The sequence below is a fragment of the Micromesistius poutassou genome (genome assembly GCF_964030765.1).
Source record: "Micromesistius poutassou genome assembly, chromosome: 23".
NCBI classification, from domain to species: domain Eukaryota; kingdom Metazoa; phylum Chordata; class Actinopteri; order Gadiformes; family Gadidae; genus Micromesistius; species Micromesistius poutassou.
Genome location: NC_140293.1, coordinates 5,040,210 through 5,060,525, shown reverse-complemented (window position 1 = coordinate 5,060,525; position 20,316 = coordinate 5,040,210). Strand labels below are relative to the sequence as shown.

At 48.1% G+C, this 20,316-nt stretch overlaps 2 protein-coding genes and 1 non-coding gene across 3 annotated transcripts in view; 1 reads left to right on the top strand and 2 right to left on the bottom strand.

Annotated features, from left to right (window-relative positions):
• The window catches only part of LOC311368727 (oxysterol-binding protein 1-like), a 9,662-nt gene extending 1,768 nt beyond the window's left edge, over positions 1–7,894 (bottom strand). The window contains exons 1-11 of the mRNA XM_084487514.1: positions 7,544–7,894; positions 6,782–6,955; positions 6,406–6,614; positions 5,917–6,085; positions 5,587–5,698; positions 4,614–4,797; positions 2,928–3,045; positions 2,356–2,413; positions 2,082–2,246; positions 1,366–1,611; positions 105–241 (exon numbers count right to left, since the gene is read on the bottom strand). Of these exons, the coding sequence (XP_084343640.1) occupies positions 105–241; positions 1,366–1,611; positions 2,082–2,246; positions 2,356–2,413; positions 2,928–3,045; positions 4,614–4,797; positions 5,587–5,698; positions 5,917–6,085; positions 6,406–6,614; positions 6,782–6,918 (1,535 nt within the window). The 5' untranslated portion in view covers positions 6,919–6,955; positions 7,544–7,894. The remainder of the gene's footprint in view (positions 1–104; positions 242–1,365; positions 1,612–2,081; positions 2,247–2,355; positions 2,414–2,927; positions 3,046–4,613; positions 4,798–5,586; positions 5,699–5,916; positions 6,086–6,405; positions 6,615–6,781; positions 6,956–7,543) is intronic.
• Positions 7,895–8,799: 905 nt separating this feature from the next.
• On the bottom strand, positions 8,800–8,891 carry AC3HAE_038962 (transfer RNA arginine (anticodon UCU)). Its single transcript is given in 2 exon segments — positions 8,800–8,835; positions 8,855–8,891. It is a non-coding gene; the product is annotated as a tRNA-Arg (tRNA).
• Positions 8,892–9,903: 1,012 nt separating this feature from the next.
• On the top strand, positions 9,904–19,586 carry LOC311368566 (coronin-1B-like). The gene is made up of 11 exons (XM_084487362.1): positions 9,904–10,176; positions 11,795–12,000; positions 12,630–12,752; positions 13,179–13,308; positions 14,801–14,982; positions 15,456–15,575; positions 15,727–15,831; positions 16,614–16,759; positions 16,882–16,939; positions 17,516–17,842; positions 18,197–19,586. Exons 2-11 carry the CDS (start codon positions 11,797–11,799, stop codon positions 18,317–18,319), a joined length of 1,518 nt encoding a protein of 505 aa, XP_084343488.1. The 5' UTR covers positions 9,904–10,176; positions 11,795–11,796; the 3' UTR covers positions 18,320–19,586.
• The last annotated feature ends 730 nt before the right edge of the window (positions 19,587–20,316 follow it).

Sequence of the window (20,316 nt, the reverse complement as noted above, 5' to 3'; positions counted from 1 at the left end):
ACACACACACACACACACACACACACACACACACACACACACACACACACACACACACACACACACACACACACACACACACACACACACACACACACACACACAGTGTGTGTGGGTTACCGAGGGGCATGATGGAGATGTATTTGCCCCTGAACTTGCTGGCCACGGTGATCTCCTGCCGCAGCGTCCAGCCCCGGCTGGAGATCACATGGTGCGCGGCCGCCGGCGGGTGGTGGCTCACCTGCGGGACGACAACAACAGACCACAACAACGTCATCATCAACAACACCAACAACAACAACAACAATCAACACGGCAAACAAGATCAGGCTCAAACTCAACTTCAAAGAACGAAGACGAGTCACACTCGTTTTTCGAGATGGCCTCAAGATACCGGAAAGAAAACGCAACACACACAGACACAGACACACAGCTAAACCCCCTGGGCTGACGTCTCGCCCTACCAGTTCCGCCACTGTGCGGTTTCGTAGGGTGTTGGGTGTTGTGAGGTGAAGTGTTGTCTTTGGCTGCGTGCCAAAGACAACACCTCTGTGTCGGTTTATGTGTCCATCCATGAGCACTCACTGGAGACGGGAGGCATTCTTCCAGAGGCCCGGCCTTTGTTCCTCGTTCCATCACATCTCAAGGTGTCAACAGAATTCCGAGGCCGGATTAGCGCGCAAAAAAGGTGTCACCGCCCCACACATCCCGTAAACGCTACAGAGCAACCTATTTCCTTACGGGAATTTTTATTTTATTTTATTTTTTTACCTGCCATCTCCTCATGTACTCCGGCAGTCATCTGTGTGACACTGCCCTCTAGTGGCGCCACTGCGCTGATGTACACTGACCCCTGCGGTCACTGCTGTGTAGTTCCATATGAATGTTCACAATGGGACATTTATAGGACCTTTGAGGACGCATGCTCTGGTAACAGTGATTTTTCTTGTTCCTCGCATGGGTTTTAGACTTGGTCCGCACACGCATTTTTACAGGTCAAACCAATAGTATGTTGACAGAATTGGAAGAAAAAAAATATCTCCTGACTTATTATAGTCTGTACATAGTCAGAATTGCTCTGCTCTGAATTTAGGAGTTACGGATGACCCTTTTTGTTTTTAGGAAGACTTAGCCAAATAATGGAGAATTTGGAAAATTCTGCTAATTAAACAATTCCACGATTTCCGCATCTTTGAAACCATAGGGCCCTTCTAATGTGAGCGCTAACAGCTCAGGTTAACAGCTAAAGCAAAGCTGTGCACACAAACGTCGCAAAAGACTGCTAATTTCCATACGAGGCAGTCCGCCTTGTCTCCCTCTCCCCCACTCACCCTCCCCCAGCCCTCTCCCCTCACCCTCCCCTACCTGCTCGCAGAGGGAGCGGTAGCCGCTTTCGCGGCCGCGGTCCAGCTCGTAGGTCTCCCCCAGCAGGGGGTTGAAGGGCTTGCCCGTGCGGTGCACCGTGGTGGAGTAGGAGGAGATGGAGAAGGCCGCCACGTAGCACAGCTGCTCCAGGGCGCTGCCGCTCTTGGCGCCCTTGTCCAGCAGCTCGTGGTACTCCAGGTCCTCAGACAGCCGCTGCAGCATGGAGATGGGCTCGTTGAAGTTCACCTGAGGGGGAGAGAGAGAGGGAGAGGGGAGCCAGAAAGAGAGACAGACAGATAAAGAGAGGGCTCGACACACACACACACACACACAGACACAGACAGAGAGAGATACAGAGAAACAGAGGAGAGTTAAGATCAGTAGAAACGCAATCATCACAGCAGCAAAATTTTGGAAAATAAAAAAATTCATGGTAATAAGATAATGGGCGAGCAGTTTACATTACAACAGAAAAAAAAAAACTTGCTTTAGAAATGCCACGCATGTGGGTGCGGTCCTTAATTGCCCTTCCTAACATCGGTGTAACAAAAAAACACAGGCGTGGCTCATTTCATTCCTCTCGCACCACAGACACAAGCATTGTTAACTCAATGAGCTCCACCCGTCTCCCGCCCCCCGCTCCTGCTCCTGCTCCACCCCGGCCCTCCATCACAGTGATCTGAACGGGCGGAGGAGGAGGAGGAGGAGGGACTGACCGGCATGGGGATCTTGGACAGCTCCTTGCCGATGCAGTTCTTCATGATGCTCCACAGGTTCAGGGAGTAGTTGGGCTTGTCGGGGATGCGGCTGCGCCTCTTCTTCACCGGCACCAGGTCCAGAGACGGCGAGTCCTGGTTGGCCGAGAGGGGCTCCTCGTTGAGCTGTGGAACCAATCAGGGGGGCGGGGTTTTAGCGTGACTCACGCAGCCGTCGAGAGGCCACAGATGGAGGGGGGGGGGGGGGAGGGGGGGGGGAGGGGGTGTTACCTACCGACTGGTCGTCTGAACCCATTTCACTGTTGAAGCCGCTCACGTTACTGCTGGAGCGCCTTCAAGGAAAGAACAACAAAAAAAACGAGTTCGATACTCACTTTAGAACAAACTGTGATTGGCATAAGTCGGGCCTACGAATAGCGAATACGAGGAATTTAAAGGGCGCTCTTGTGATCAGAATCTACGCCAGTGTGAAGACACGAGGAAGCCTCTACAGGAATAAAACCCGTGGCAGTCCCTTGCCTAAACCCGGGCAGTGTGAGCACGCTCCATCTCCTTCAGATCTCATCTCATCTCAGATCTTGACTGTGTCGCCTGGTAGAGTTTCCACATGCATCTCAAGTTCAAGTTCAAAATACTTTATTGTCCCCCCCAATGGGGCAATTTGTTGTGCAGCAGATAGTATACAAATCACACACACAATTAAAACAGTAAACAATCAATAAATAGTAAAAAAAAAAAAAAAAAAGAAACATAAATCTAAAACACATCTCGAGGTGGGCGGGTGAGCGGGTGAGAGGCTGAGGGGGTGAGGGGGTAAGGGGGGCGAGGGGTGGTCTACACACTCACTTGTGGAACTGGGGGTCGGCGGGAACAGTGATGAACTCCGGCGCCTCCTCCATGGCGTCGAAGAACTCGTTGTCGTCGTCGTCGTCGCTCGCCTCGCCCTTCCCGGGCCCTGCCGAACCTGGGGGGAGGAGGAGGAGATGATGGTGAAGGAGGAGGAGGAGAAGGAAGAGATGAAGGTGGAGGAGGAAGGAGTAGAAGATGAAGGAGGAGGAGGAGAATAAGGTGGAGGTGGGGGAGAAGGAGATGATGGTGAAGGAGGAGGAGGAGAAAGGAAGAGATGAAGGAGGAGGAGGAGAAAGGAGTAGAAGATGAAGGAGGAGGAGGAGAATAAGGAGGAGGTGATGAAGGAGGAGTGGAAGGAGAGGGGACTCGTTGGATGAAGGTCAATACGTTGGTGCTCGTCCCGTGCGTGGAGAAGGGGGAGATACATCTGGTGACACACAGACGCCCTCGACTTCGAGGAGTAAAGAATCTGAACCCAGATCGAGGATTAAATTCCGTGGCTCAGGCTGACGCTTTACTTTCCGGTTCCTTTTGTCCAATCAGGAACTAGAAATTGCTTCTCGTTCATGCAGAACTGAACATTGTCTGAACGCATGTTTGTTGTGTTTCATTAGGTTATCTATTTTTTATTGTTCTTCTTTATTGTTCGAGGTTACAGTGCATTCAAATACATTTCAGAGATGTTTGAGATAAGATACTTTGTTTGCTGCTTTCATGACAAAAAGGACACTACCCTAACCCTAACCCTAGCAGTTAAGTGTACCAGCAATTATTATTAAAAATAATTAATGTAATTTGAACTAATTTAAAGTAGAGGGAGAATCTCTATTGACCTGACCATGCCCACTTTCTAGAATGCATTCAAAATGGCGACAGACGGCTCTAATCACGTCTGTAGCCAAAGCAAACAGAGACTCGAGTGGACGCACCGAGCTTGACTGCTGATGGGAGGCGGGCCTACAGCTCAGCTGATAACAAGTGTATGGCCTGCAGGCCCACCAAACACAAGGCCATTATGGCCTGATGCAATCATTGCCTTGGGCCCTATCTGGAGAGCGATTAGCATGAGCCGGATGATCGGTCTCGCTTGACAAGACGCAGACAATAGCTGTATAACAACATATGTATGACAAAGTCCCATCTTTACACGTACAATTGACAATGTTTGCAGGGGGCAAATAAAACCGCTCTGATGACTGTTGTCTTTGTGTTGCTTCCATCTCATTGGGTCGTGTGGACACTAGCATATCAATGCAAGACAGATCAGAGAGAGAGTGAGAGAACGAGAGAGAGAGTGAGCGACAAGACAGCAAAGAGACAGAGACAGAGACAGAGAGCGAGAGAGTGCCAGAGAGAGAGCGAAAGACGAGAGCGAGAAACAAAATTGAGGAGAGGGCGAGACAAGAGAACGAGAGAGAGACACAAGAAAGCAAGAGACACAAGAGAGACAACGGACAGAGACAGAGAGCAAGATACAAGAGACAGAGAGCGAGATACAAGAGCGATAGAGAGCAAAATACAAGAGATCGAGACAGAGGGCGAGACAGAGCAAGATACTAGAGATAGAGACACCAGAGACAGAGAGATGAAGCATGATTGGGAGCGAGCGCGAGTGACAAGAGGCGTGGTCAGGGGCCGTCTGGTGACAGGGTGCGCCGGGCGGTAAGCGAAGGCGGGCCCTACCCTTGCTGTCCAGCGTGGTGTTGGACTGCGAGGCGCCGCGGAAGGCCCGCTCCAGGTTGTTGTGCTGCTTGGCCAGCTGCTCCAGGGTCTCCTCCAGGCGGATCCGCTGGTCGCGCTCCGCCTGCAGCGCCTTCTGCCACCGCTTGCTGTGAGCCTGCGCCAGAGCCAGGAAGTCCCGGCACGCCTGCACCCACCAATCACAACCGTCAAGACACAGTGCTCAGAGCTCACCTGGACTCTGCATAGCCCCGCCCTTCCACCCATCTTACGCACGTATTGTATGTTGTACGTCCTGGCACTTAAAAATAGTACTTAGCATTGTGCAGCGTCTTATCCTACCTTTGTTGTACACAGGGAATGGGTTAACCTAGCGATTGTTAGTGCTTGGCACCCACTGGTTCTATGACCCTCTTAACTGTACAGACAGCGATATATTGTTGCTCTTTCTTCAGACTAATGACCTTAATGTTTTTTTGTCTTTTTGCGAGTGTAGACACACCATATGAATCCGGAGAACCAAAACATATGTAGCGGTGTAACAAGGATAAATATATGCTGAGCATACACGCCGTTTATCGCTGTTGACATATCTTTATCGTCTTACCTTGGGACAAACGGACGACTACAAAAAGGAGAATTTCCCGGATAATGAAACAAGCTTTTCTTTTATGGACCAACTTGGATTTGGACATAGGAAAAAGAAAAGTGCTACGTCCACTTGGTTTAGAAAAACAGAGAGAGAGAGCTCCAGAGAACACGCTGCGTCGAAGGTCTGAAGTCAGCAGAGGCTAATGTGCTGAGCGCGCCTTTTAACCCAACCTGCCCTGGGTGTGACCCGATACCTAAATCCTACGGCTGTAGTTTAAAATGCAGATGAGGCATGAGTCTTGGAAGAGAGGCCAGCCACTTGAGAAAACTGCTGACCTATATTTAGATGGGGACGGAGAGGGGGGGGGGAGGGTCGTGTACTCACATTAATCATGGCATTGGAGGTAATGCGAAACAGCGTGGCTCTCTCGGTGACCTGTCGAATCTTGTCGCCGGCCTCTCCAGTGAGACGCAGGCTGTCCAACTCCGACAAAGACCTGAAGACAAGCGTCTCATTATAATGGACCCAGCTATGTATACATGCACATCTCACACACACACACACACACACACACACACACACACACACACACACACACACACACACACACACACACACACACACACACACACACACACACACACACACACACACACACACACACACACACCTCAGAGAGAGAGAGAGAGAGAGAGAAAGAGATCTGAAAGGAACCTCTGGAGGGCGGAGCCATGCTTGGAGATGAGGTCATTGCACGTGCTCAGATCCTCCACTTTGCTGGCCAGGGTCCGCAGCGTGGACTGGACCTCTGAGTTCTGCGGGGCGGCGCTCTGCCCGTGGGGCGCGGGGGGGCAGGACAGGGAGAAGTCGTCGCCAGAGTCGTCTGTGAGAGGAACAGGAAGAAGAAATGAGGAAGGAGGACCTCGGCGTCCGGTCATGGCAGTGCCACGTTGGGGGCGCCTTTGGTCGTCAGGGTGCCTCCGATTTTGCTTGCTTAAGCAATTCGGAGAAAGGCCCCGTTTCCCTTTTAAGTGATGCGTCATATGACAAGGTTGTAGTCTGCCTCAGCTGACTAGCAACATGTGAGTGAACACCTTTCCCTAGTAGACTTGACCTCTCTCTCTCTCTCTCTCTCTCTCTCTCTCTCTCTCTCTCTCTCTCTCTCTCTCTCTCTCTCTCTCTCTCTCTCTCTCTTATATATACCTGACTCGGCCTGCATGCGGGCCGCCTTGGCTTTGGCCAGCTCCAGGGCTGTGATCCACCGCTGGCGCTCCACCTCACAGCTGGCCTTCAGGTGGTAGGTCTGCGTGCCGCCGTTGGAGATGACAAAGTTGCAGGCGTCGTCCACGGCGATGGAGGCCGTGGCCAGGTTGATGGTGCCCCGACACGTGTGGCCCATTTCCGCCTGGGTCCTGGGTCGTCGTTAAGGAACCGTTAAACGCATTTGACCTCAAAAGGGGGTGACCGATGCGGTCACCAACGTTAAACTCGTCAAATGTGTATCTTGGGTCAAACTCACACAAAATCCAAAATAAGCTTAAATGTTGAAAGGTGTGAACTACAGCTAACTGTTGCTTACCTGTAATATGACAACAGTCCGTTGCTCAGGACGAACCAGCGCCGCTGATAACCTTTGATGTAATTGGTCCATTTGAACACCCAGCCTTTGTAAGTGTCGCCGGCTGGAGTAGGAGTGGGGGGCTTGGGTTCCGACATCACTGCCCCCAGGTACTATAAAGACAGGTTGGGGAACCTTCGATAAAGAAACACATTTGACACATGAGAGGTGACAGGTAAGTACATACTACATACCATGCCCATTTGACCCAGCAGACATGAACATGACAGGAGCCATTAACAGCCAATTATCTACCAGTGCACTTAGACGAGTCAAAAGGGTAAGGATCGGTATTGATTACTGGATAATGCATTTACCAGTACTCTCCCTGTAACACAAATGGAGTTGAAGTATAAACCAAGTGCTTCTGTTCTCTCAAATATGGTTAAAACGTACACATCGAGGCTCGTTAGTTACTCGTGCATGGTCATTGCTTTGCCTCATCCTGGCGAACAACATCCTTAAATAAAGACCATGGGGACGTTAAACAGTGTGTCATCGACTACAGAGACGATGCAGCCTTATACTTGAATAAAGTCGCTGTTGGTTGTAACGACACGTCAACGCAAGTAGTCGTGGTAGAAAACACACGAATGACCTTTACTTCAACATCAGCCGAAGTTAACAAGTGCCGACTAAACACTCGGTTATCGCTAGAGATTCGCAAAAGTTATCCGTCGTTTCAAATCCATCGCTAGCTTCCCCGGCTAGCCTCATGTTTACCTTGACGTGTCCGTAATGTGAGCTCAGGCCGAGCGCTGTTTACCTTGACGTGTCCGTAATTCGAGCTCAGGCAACCAGGCACCCGGTGAAGGCACGGCTAACTGTGACACCCATAGGCTGGCTAGCTCATCGGCGAACACTGCGCGGATCAAATCGACGACTCGGGAGGACAGCTGTCGCAAGGTGTCCGCCGACATGCACCGCGACGCCTCGGGTCGGGAGGAGACACGTCGAACACGAATTTTCTAAGACAAACACACAGAACGGTGCGCGATGGTACAACCTACATGCTAGCTAGATCTAACTATGCTAATGTTAGCTCGGCTACACCCGGTGCTCCGCTGTTCCGGCTCGGCTGGAAACCGACCCCGTCGGCTTTAGGTTCCGCGTCATCGTCGTCCCGACCTGAGCGTTGAGTCCCGAAGACGTCGCCCATGCGTCGAGGTATCGCGCCATATCGTGGTCAACAGCGCCCCCTAAAGCGTAGGTTCGAATCCCGCCAGGCGCGGTTACATTTGCACACTAACTAATTTGAACACTAACTAAGATAAATTAGGATGATTCACACGTTTATTCTTGACCAAATGTAGCCATTCGTTGTCCGTAACAATTATTTGTAGTAATGTAGTAATATGCACAATAATTTTGCTTTGTTCTGTACCTACCTTTTCTGCAATAAATGGTTCTCCAATGGCTCCAGACTTTTGATGAATTATGACAGACAAGTCCTTACCAATTACTTCACCATTACTATCTCAGAAATAAAAAAAAAACCTTTTTCATATATATTGAATTACACAGAGGGCGAAATTTATGATCAAAATAGTTTATTTAAATAACTATATTCAAATCCCCCTTCATTTACAAATTCATTTACGGATGCTGCAGGACGCTGCAGGGAGGAGAGGCCCGCTGTGTTGGTTGGCAGGCTGAAAACATGTGGGTTGTCCACCACAACAACAACGGACAGAGCCTCTTTTTGGGGAGTAGTTTTTAAATTTTATTTTACAGTAGATCCCAATTTTTTGGGGAAAAAGAGCTCACGTAATACGTAGTCATTTTAAAAAGAATTCGTAATTTTAAACATTCAATGATAAGGTCAAAATAAATGCGTATTGAACTGACTGGGAATTACTATGTTCATCAATTTTAGATCTTTGAAAGGTAGATCTGATACTTGATGGGGATGGGGGCGGATTTCCCGTTAACTTAATATCATTATATTATTGTATTTTTAATACAAAAAACAAAAAATGCGACTCCGGTGGGACTCGAACCCACAACCTTTGAATCACAACGCTAGTGAATGCCTAGAAGTCCAATGCGCTATCCATTGCGCCACGGAGCCACCTGTTGCATTAGAAGGAAAGTTTTTTTTTTATATCCAGATTTCATCATCATTAAACTAATTAATATTAATTTTTAACTATACCAAACCATAAATGATCGGCAGTTCATAACAAGACGAGCCACTACAGTGTACTGCTAAAAATGCTAATAATATAATTTCAAAGATAGTATTTTTCGAAAAGCTTAATTTGCTGTTTTTAATACTTTAGACCATTATTAAAGCGTAAACGTACTGTTATTAGTCTTTGGTTTGGGAAATCCTTGTATTTCTGAAACCACCACCAGGGGGCGACATAGTATAAGGATTAGCGACATTCCATCACATTGTACAGAAAATGCAAATTTGCAAAAGCACCCATGTGAATGGGATCACCAATAATTCGTATAAAACGTTAGTTATGGAATTATTTAATATAAGGGCCCTATGTTGAAAATAACCTAAATTCAAATGTGTTCAGTTGCCTTATCTAGAAGAAATAAAATGTTAATAAAAACATTTTGATACGATTTTACAATAGTATAAATATCTGACCCAACACGGGTCTATAGGGTCTAGTCTTATGTATAATTAGATTAAGTATCGTTTATTTAGGTCTGTAATACCATGGGGTTCGCACTACAGGTATCCCTTTGTTCCCACCCACCGGCCAATCTGCAGAGCCACCGGTGAGATAAACAACGCCGGCCTCCTCAACAAAGAATATCCTGTCATGAGCGGAAGTCTCCGGGATTTTTTTTTTCTCCATCCATAACAACCCCGACGCCTATCCTCCCAACCAGCACGAAGGCGAAGTGCGTACCGTCAGCATCAACCAACCCCTCGGTGCAGCACACCCATCCCTCGGTCCGCCCGCGTCTATCCCACCGCACACCTTCCATGTAGGTTCTTCCACCGCGACACGCACCCCCCCCCCCCCGTAAGGTCAGCCTCTCCACCCCCCCCCCGACCACACATGCCTTATTCGCGACAGACCTGTCGCCGGAGGATACGTGCTGAATCGGATCGCGCAGCGGAGGAATTCGTGTTTTTTCGGAGCGCAGTTTGATCGGCTAGACGCGCGCCGCTGACCTGCCGGGGTATCTGTGTGTTAACGTCGGTCGCGTCGGGTCGCTGGGAGCCTGTAGTCTGCAGCACATAGGAAGGGATTAAGTTACTGCTGGTGGTGGCGACGGTGGATTATTTGATTTGGCCTTCTCCCGAGCAGCCACACATTCCTCCTCGTCCACTCTCCCTCTCTCGCTCTTTTTTTTTGTTGAACGGGGATAAACTACTTTCAATCAAGGTATTGTATTTGAGTGATGTGCGTTGTGTTGGCTTCTGTTGTGTGCCTTTATTAAGCAGCCTTGGACATAAATAACACACATTCGCCTTCTTTTGTTACGGGCATTGGAATTTCCTGAAGGACCCCTTCTTTGCAACCACCGTTACTCCCCACCGCCCCCCTCCCTCCCCCCCTCCACACGTTCGTGTGTAGTCTAATGTGCAAATTTCCCTCTTTGTCCTATGTTTTTTCCACTGTTGCACCTTTACAAATACTAGGCATTTGCAATTATGGAAATGTGCGTCTTATGCAAAAGCTTGGACATAATAAGCAGCCACAGCTTTTACATTACCAAGCATTTCAGCAGCATCCCCCTGGGTCTGGAGTTACACCTCCCTCCCCTTACACCTCCTCCCTCATTTTCCCTCGATGCCCCGCCCTCCCTCTTGCTCTATTTTATGTTCATGTATATGTTATATTCATGTAAATAACAACAAAGTGCAATTATTTAGGTTGTCCTACTTGGTATAAAATATCATTTTAAGTATCGACTGTTAGTTAATAATTCCTAATCTTGGTTTAATATTGTGTTACCATACCCACTGTGGTATAGCAATATGGTGGCACACAAACCTTACATTATACAATTTAGCTTGAACTACTAATCTGTTTACATTGGAAGAGTGACCAAAAAAAAAAAAAAGTCTCCCAACAAAGGCTGTGTATTTAAACTCAGGTAGAGCACAGGTAATAATGGACCCTTTTCACAGAGGTGCCATTGCAGCACCCACACAGGTGTTGCTCCAAACACTAATCTACTACTTTTATGTACCAGGCCACGTGTGGCAGACTCACCTAGTAAACAACAGTCTACTATTACATGCCTCTTTGAAAGAGGCCATTGTAACCAGGTAGAAGCACCTAAATGAATTCCGACAACGCTAAGCTCATGGGAGGGAGAATTTGCCTATGCTTTGAATGAGGCTTTTATTTTGGCAATCATTTCTAACAAGGACTACAGTGCGGCCCTGATATGGTGACCTACAATATGTTTTATTAAGATAACCTTATGGTTAGGAGGTGAAGCTTTGACCGTAATGGGTTATTTGTGATGTTTGCCTGTCTGGGTAGCGCTAAGCACTACGCTATCCTCTACAGAGTTGGCCTACATATTGTGAAGTAATCATAACTCGATTTGATCATGAATCATTTTGATCCTGTCCACCAACTAGGCAACCGCTTATTTGCTTATCATTTTCTCCTTCAAACAAATGTTGTATTTGCTTTAATTTGGCCGGTGTTTACTTTACCACCAAACCAAAATGATGTACGGGGATTTTTTTTACACATTATGTTATCAGCCAGTGGGGGTTAGCGACCTACTCATAGACACAAGACTTTATTGAACCCAGAGCCCTACTCGTAGACTCTAGCTCTATGAACCCAGAGCCCTACTCGTAGACTCTAGCTCTATGAACCCCTACTCATAGACTCTAGCTCTATGAACCCAGAGTCCTACTCATAGACTCTAGCTCTATGAACCCAGAGTCCTACTCATAGACACCAACACTCTGAACCCAGAGCCCTACGGCTATCAGTCCCGTCACCCTAACCGCTGTCGTGACCCTGTCCTCCGCAGTCATGTCGTTCAGAAGGGGCGTGGTCCGGCAGAGCAAGTTCCGCCATGTGTTCGCCCAGGCCTGGAAGGCGGAGCACTGCATCGACGACGTGCGTGTGTCGCGCGTCACCTGGGACAGCCCCCTCTGCGCCGTCAACCCCAAGTTCATCGCCGTCATCGTGGAGTCCGGCGGGGGCGGGGCCTTCCTGGTGGTGCCCATCACCAAGGTGAGGCGCAGACGTGTGTGATAAGCGGCGCGTCGATGGTGTTAAAGTACCGGTTTATGGTTTGCTGGCGTTAAGCAAGAGCCTTCGCCCGCAGAGTGACACACAAAAATACAGTAAAATGTCGTTAAGAGGCAGGTGAGGGCTTGGCTACAGATGAGGCCGCGTACATGGGGGGTGTGGGGGGGGACTCAAACCCAGTACCTTTCGGCTGGGGTGCAAATCCCTTCTGGCCTACTTCAGTGGTTTGTTATGTTTTAAATATGCAGATGCTCACTATATATTGGCCTTTTATTAAAGGGGGGTTATTATGCCAAAAGGTGTGACTGTGAATAACCGTTTTGAAAATCTGCCTTTTGGTGTGTTATAGTGACATCACAAAAAGGCAGTGTCCCTCAAGATGTATGCTGGATGTAATGGCTAACCACTCTCACATAATGGCATAGTATCATATCACCCCTTTAACTTTTGTATGATGGGACACAGTTTTGCGTAATGCATAAAAAATGTGTTCACCCATTGGCTGGTTGAGAGGAGGTCCGAGTGGGAGATTGTTCACATATCATCATGGGCTGAGAGGTGGATTCCCGCTGGGGTGCTGAAAGGTTTTTTTTCCTCTCTCTGTTCCTCAGAGTGGCCGGATCGACCAGACCTGCTCCACGGTATGTGGTCACCTAGCGCCCGTGTTGGACGTCCAGTGGTGTCCCCATGACGACAACATCATCGCAAGTGCCTCGGAGGACAACACCGTGAAGGTAGGCGCGGCGGTGGAATCTGGACTCTCCATCGTTTTGGTTTTCTGCTCCGTTCACGCTGAACCCCCACATGTTATTTATTATTTTGTATTCCATACCGACAGCTAACGACAGGTGTAGCAAAACAGTTGTTCATTTTGGCATAACTCGATCAATCCTAGTTTCAGAATATACGCCTTTTTAGCAAAAATTAGGAGGAGAGGGGGCACAAAATAATTTGGGTTTTTAAACCATCGACTTGAGATCATACTTGACATAACTATACAGTTCACTGTGATGGAACAGTTATAATTGTGGGGTTACGTATTCATGAGCTGATGTTAAATATAGCAACCGCAAGACTATTCTTCTATATTGTCAGCGAGTGAATGATTCAATCGTTTTGAAGGTCATGTGATTGGCTGTTTGACGCTGTGTGTTCCCCAGGTGTGGCAGATCCCAGACGGGGGCCTCACAGGGCCCATGACGGAGCCCCTGGTCACCCTGGAGGGCCACAGTAAGAGGGTGGGGATCCTCGCCTGGCACCCCACGGCCTTCAACATCCTGCTCAGCGCAGGTAGGGCCATCTGCTTCCTGGTGACCATATTTGTCGGGGGCCTGCTTCCTGATGACCATATTTGTCTGGGCCTGCTTCCTGATGACCATATTTGTCGGGGGCCTGCTTCCTGCTTCCAGAAGACCATATTTGTCGGGCCTATTGTCATTCACGGTTTTCTATTTAAGTTAAAAAAAAAAAAGTAGTTCCTTTTTTTTCTTTTAATCATTATTGTCATTTTTTTCTAACAAATTCAGTTGCTCGTCGTTCTGTTGTAGACTTTGGACGTTTTGAAGGCCTGCTGCCCAGCCATGCATTAGCTGACCAAGCACTTCCCTAGAATTCCTGGGTTTAGGTATTTAAAAGCCTACCGGTTCGCTTGAAAGCAATCGGTCACTGTTAATGCTTTGCTAGAAGAGATCCATTAAACAATGCTCAGTGTTTGTGTTCGAAGGCTTTCATTGAGTTGAGCTCATTTCTCTGCCATCGAGTGAGATGGCATTGAGGATTTTCATTGGATCATGAGAAAGGGTTGGGGTACACACACACACACACACACACACACACACACACACACACACACACACACACACACTTCCTTAAAAGGAAATAAATGAGAGCGCCACAGCATGTGTCTCTGTTCTTGGTTCCTGTACTGTTGACAAAGTCGTGGGTCGGCCAGTGAACCGAGTCAGCAAAGAGGAGGTGACCTTTAAAGCAAATATGATTTATATATAATAAGATCATACATAGTAAGTATGTATAAGATAATAACACACAGTGGAAAGATCTCTTAAGAAGCTTAACATAAAGTGTGCTAAGATGCTTAAAGCCATTAAGGCCATGAATGATTGAATAAATGAATTAATGGCCAGGGTAGCCAGATATTTCCAGTCTAGCTCAAGGAGCAGACCAAAGATCCTACTCTGAGTCCGAGGATGTATCACAGTGCATCGGCGATCCTACAGCAGGATACAAAGTCTACCATATAGAGAGGAGGTGGGCCAATTAAAGCGTTAATAAAAGAAAAAAAGTTATTTGGGCAGCAAACGGCTATTGTAAAGAAGAGTTTACAGTAGAGGGAGGGGCGGGGTGAAGGTGCAGCATTTTACACTAACTACAGGCTGGCTTTTTTGTTTGCATTTACATTTCCGGGGCGTTTGCCTTGCTTTTCTGCAGAGATTTGACTCTGCATGGATACAGATGTACAGGTAGTCAAGGTGCTGGCGGTCAAGGTCCAGGTTGCGTTTGATGAATGTTGATTTGCTGTGGTTGTAATCAATACACTCAGCTTTCTAGAATATCAGGAGACCACTTTGAAGTCCCTTCCTCCCAGCTCCAATGCTTTCCCCTCACCTTTCTGATTCCTTTGTTCCCGCTCTCCTCGCTCTCTCTCTCTCTCCCCCTCTCTCTCCTCTTTCATCTGTGAAGTCGCTTTCTCCCAGTTCCAATGCTTCCCCCTCACCTTTCTGTCTCTCTCTCTCCCCCCCCCCCCCCCCTTCACCCTCTCCAGGCTGCGACAACGTGATGTGTGTGTGGGACGTTGGCACCGGCGAGCTGGTGTACCAGCTGAGCGACGCCCACCCCGACCTGATCTACAGCGCGTGCTGGAACCGTGACGGCAGCGCCATCTGCACCGTGTCCAAGGACAAGGCCCTGAGGGTCATCGACCCGCGCCGCGGCACCGTCCTCAAGGCACGACGTTCCGTCGCTGACGTCCACTTTGCCCGATGTTGTGATTCGCGGTTGTTCGTGGCGATAACCCGGGCAGCGCGTCACACGGCTTTGTTTAGAGTGCTCATTGATCGGTTGTTACGGGTCACTAAATCAGAAATAGATCGATACTTTATTAATCCCGAATGAAATGTATAAGTTTTATTCGATTTTTTTTTCCCGAAGTATTCTTTGCGACTTTTCGAGATTTGCGCATTCCGGAGGCTAAAATGCTGATAACCATTAGTATGTAATTAATTGACGGAGCCCTTACCATTGTACACACAGTCTGTTCTAGTGCAGTTTCCTCAATGTTCACCTGCTCAAGAGCCTCCCGTTTCGTATTAAATCAGTGGAATTGCACGCTACAGGGTGTACGACATTGGCCGCATCGGTCTGCTAACAGAATGCTAACATGGCTCTGCTCTTACGTTGTATCCTGGTTCCCCCTGCAGGTGAGGGAGAAGGTCCACGACGGCACCCGGCCCATGAGGGCCGTCTTCTTGTCCGACGGCAAGATCCTCACCACCGGGTTCAGCCGCATGAGCGAGAGACAGATGGCGTTGTGGGATACGGTAAGTCCGATTTCCTGTCCGACTTTCTGTCAGACCGGTCCAATAGACGCAGCAGTACGTTATATTAGATGATGTTATTCCGTTCTGAGTGAGACAAAGGGGAACGTTGAGGAATCGGATGGAATGTCTTTTTGTTTTATATTCCGAACAGAAAGATCTCACTGAGCCAATGGCGATGCAGGAGATGGACACCAGTAATGGCGTCCTGTTGCCTTTTTACGACCCGGACACCAACATGGTCTACCTGTGTGGGAAGGTAAGAGCCTTCAGGAGGACACGCTGTGTTTACACACCGGAGAAGCCTGGATCAGTGTTACACAAAATTGGTTTTCTGGAGAGCCTCTTTCTACAAAGGGACAACCACCTCGACCTCATTCACAATAGGCATTGCGAAAATTAACATTCCTGGTGTCATCACTGCCGTTTCTCTAACCCTTTGCATTTACATTTAGGGCATTTAGAAGACGCTTTTATCCAAACAGACTTGCAACCATTCATGCACACATTCACAACCATGCAAGGGGACAGCCATGCAAGGGGACAGTTAGGGTGAGGTGTCTGTTTTGCTCACGGACACCTCAACACTCAGCTAGGAGGAACCTGGGATCAAACCGGAATCAACTTTATTCTGGGAAGAATGCATTTCAAAGCAGTTCTTTGATCAATTCATGTTTTGCACTCATTGTTGATGCATTAGGTCAGTTAATAGGCTCATAAACTATTTATCATTGGTACAACAAACGGAATTGAGTTCATAGCAGCCTTTTATATTGTATTCATCTTATAATAATTATCAGCGCAGCACTATTGACCCAAAAAGCAATATGTAGTATGTCAGCCCACGAGATGAAGGCTTAATTTGAAAGGGTGGCTGCAATCGTGACTGCGTATGGGTAGAAACGGCACCACCCCCATGTGGTCGAAATATGTACTGCAAAGGAGAGATCTAAAATGTTTAGAATAGCGACCGCCACGCTTTGTAAACACTAGATAACTGCCTTCCCTCTCCCGACCTTGTGTGTTGCCTTGCGTCTCCAGGGCGACTGCACCATCCGCTACTTCGAGGTGACGGACGAGTCCCCCTACGTCCACTTCCTCAACCTGTACAGCAGCAAGGAGCCCCAGCGAGGAGCGGGCTACGTCAGCAAGCGGGGCGTGGACGTCAACAAGTGTGAAATCGCCAGGTGTGTACATTTGCAGTGACACTGGGGTTGTTAGAATGGATGTTGGTTTTCCTCTGTGTTCGTTCTGTGAATAATTACGTTGTAAACATCACGTTTCACGGCCGTGCCTTCCGTTTCTGCAGGTTCTACAAAGTCCACGAGAGGAAGATCGAACCTATCTCCATGACCGTGCCACGCAAAGTACGTCCGTCTCTCTGTCCTTCTGACTGTCCGTCAGTCCCTCTGTCTTGTCTGTGTCCCTCTGTCTTGTCTGTGTCCCTCCGTCTTGTCTGTGTCCCTCTGTCTTGTCTGTGTCCCTCCGTCTTGTCTGTGTCCCTCTGTCTTGTCTGTGTCCCTCCGTCTTGTCTGTGTGTCCCTCTTTCTCTCTATCTGTCCAATAAAAAAGCCTGTGTTACCTTGCATCACCACTTCGCCAGACCAATTGATTATCCTACAACCAATCAGAGCAAAGCAACGTGTCTTGGCTGTGTATGAAAATGCCTGAACGGCGCTCCCATAGGCTACCCCTCTGTACAGTCATTTAATTAAACCAATAAGATGACTGGGCCAGGCCAGGCCAATCAGAACGCCAGAGCAAATCAAACAAAGTTTAAAATTAAACAAAGAAAGCTTGCAGATTCTTCTGGCTCCCGGGCCAACGCCCACGTAATTCCTTTCAAAAAATCTCTCTACAAAAATCTCTCTACATCTCTCCTTCCTGTGTGTTTATTTGTGTTTATTTGTTTGTGTGTGTGTCTCCCCCCCCCCCCCCCGCAGTCTGACCTGTTCCAGGGGGACCTGTACCCGGACACGGCGGGCCTGGAGCCCTCCCTCCTGGCCGAGGAGTGGATCGCCGGGCAGGACGCCCCGCCCCTGCTGGTGTCCCTGAGCGGGGGCTACGCCGTCCCCCCGTCCAAGCACCGGGACACCCTGCGGGGCCGGCCCAAGCTGGCCTCCCAGGACTCCGGGGCCGGGGCCCCCGCCGCCGGCGCCGCTGCCACCGCCCCCGCCGCCACGCCCAGCTCCCCCGCCCTCGCCAGGGAGACGGAAGGAGAGACCCGGGGCAACGCCGCCGACGGGACGGCGGACCGGCTGAAGAAAGAGGTAGGAGGTGGACTTCACCGACCAATCATAGACTAGAATATAACGACCGTTCATGTGTTCATGTGTGTGGTCTCGGTACAGTGTGTCTAAAGTTGTAAGCTGAAGGCGATGCTAAAAAACGATTTGGGAACCCGCCTCTAGGTGCGGTGGGGCACTGTGTTCTGTGTTTTAAGGCGTTCTTCAGCGAGACGCCCTGACGCACTCTTCCTGCTCGTTGCTGAAACGTGTCGTGTGATTGAACGGACGTTTTTACTCCCGAAGCGTCGGCCAAATCACAAAATATACGGCGGCCATGAGTAACGATCATTAGTAATGCGCCCCCCCCTCTGACGTTCGGCTCTTCCTTCCTCCCAGGACGACGTGCTGAATGAGATCCTGGCGGAGATGAAGGCTCTGCGCACGGTGGTGCTCGCTCAGTCCCAGCGCATCGAGTTGCTGGAGAGACAGCTGGCCCGCATCGAGGACGGAGACGTATGAACCCCACCAACCCCCCCTCCCGGCGCCACCCCCGACCCATGACCCCCGCACCCCGGACGCCGCCGCCGCCGCTAGGAGCTAGCGCTAATGCTACGAGCACAAGGCGTTCTAAAATAAACAAAACTAACAAAAAAAATAAAACATAAATAGACCATAGCCTTACTAGAAGACACCGATACCTTTAAGGCTGTGTGTGTGTTGTGTGGAAGTGTAGGCCAGTGAACATACGTTGTTGTTTTTTATTGAAGGCAGTAGGGTTGGGGAGAATTTAAAAAAAATAATACGAAAGCATTAACGACTGCTTTTCAAGGTTGTTGGGTTTACTGTGTCCTTTTTTTTTTGTATGAATTAGATTTGATACATGTTGTCCTTGCTAATTAAGGGCTTTGGTGGGAAACTGTGTACGTCTCAAAGGGTACGCATGCGCGTGTCCTCGGTGGGTTGATCTAATTGATTAATTTGCAGTCCCCAATTAATGTTTAGCGATGTATAATCAAGTAGTGAACGCTGCTAACTGCTTCTGTTGTCATTACCAGACCTGACCGCCTGGTCTTCTCTCATCGTAGCCTACATTCCTGCATTGTGCTTCTACCGTTTCCATTCCAAATATCCAAAAGTTCCTACTTAGCAAAAAATATAGCAAAATATACTTCAATCATCTGTGATTTTTTTTTTTTTTTCTTGTTGCACTAACTGAAGTTGCTAAACTACTACTGCATTTGTGTGTGTGTGGTAGTGGTGGTGTTGGTGTGTATTTGGAGTGAAGATGGGATTTTTTTGAAGTTGTTTAAAAGAAAGGGTCCAGAAGTTTGAAACGCTACAAGGAAGGTTGTTTTTTTGCCTGTTACAACGAGCGCTAACATTGACTGACTTTGTGTGTTGTTGTTGGCTAGAAACCTTCGAATCACTCGTGATTTGTGACTCACACATGTGGGCCAAGTAGCAGATATTAACTACAGTTACACATTTGAAGGAATATAGGCCTTTATCTGAGGTGGAATGGTAAGGTCTGTAAACTTAATGAACTTAATTATGGTGTGTAGACATTCCAGTGCCTATAATTAACGTCACCCCCGTACTGTTGCACCTCTGTGATAAAGGACTTCTTTCAGTTACGTTGTTTCTTCTTTTTTTTCTATAACAAAGTTCAGTGCTTCCAAGGTACAGGAAAAAAAAAGGAAGCCCAAAAATAAACGTGAGACTTTTAGGTCAGTGACATTTTTTTTTTTTTTTAATTCTTATGCAAATATTGAGGGAACAATCGCAAATCGGCTGTTTGCGTTCGACTTACACTTTTTTTGCATTAAGGTTGTACATTCCTCAGCAGTTGAAATCGACGGATGAACTGATTTCCCAGCTAAATTATATTTCTTTATGCACTGATTGTAGAACAATTGTATTTAGTGTAACGTTTCCAACCAGTAGGGTGTTTAAATGAAACTGCACTGTGCAAAACTAATAAACATTCATGACTCCTTTTCGTCTTTTTTTCTAAGTGTCTTATTAAAAAACTATATTGTTATTGTTCCTTTTATTAATCTTATAAAATAAGGGAGGGCTAAATAAAAGGACAGCATTCAGTATTGCACCAAAGTTGTCTTACATCTGACACTCACGCTTTCAGCATCAACCCCCACCCCCACCCCCTCAACAATCCCGTCCGCCCGCAATCGGTCAATTACTCCCCCCGCCACCCCCTCCCGTCAACAATTCCACCAGCAGACTCTGTTATAAGCATTATAAGATTCTACAGAGTCTCACTCTGGCTGAAAAACAAAAGTTGGCAACCCTGCGGACCTGATATGGTGACCTACAACTATGTTTTATTAAGATAACCTTATGCAACTCTCATGCATCTGGCGTGACACTCAACGCTTTCAGCATCAATCTCACGCTCTCTTGCACACGCAACAAATGTCACGGCAAAAAAAAATTGTTGCTTGTAAATAAACAACAGTTCAAGTTAGGCGCGGAGTGATACTGAACTCTGTAAACCA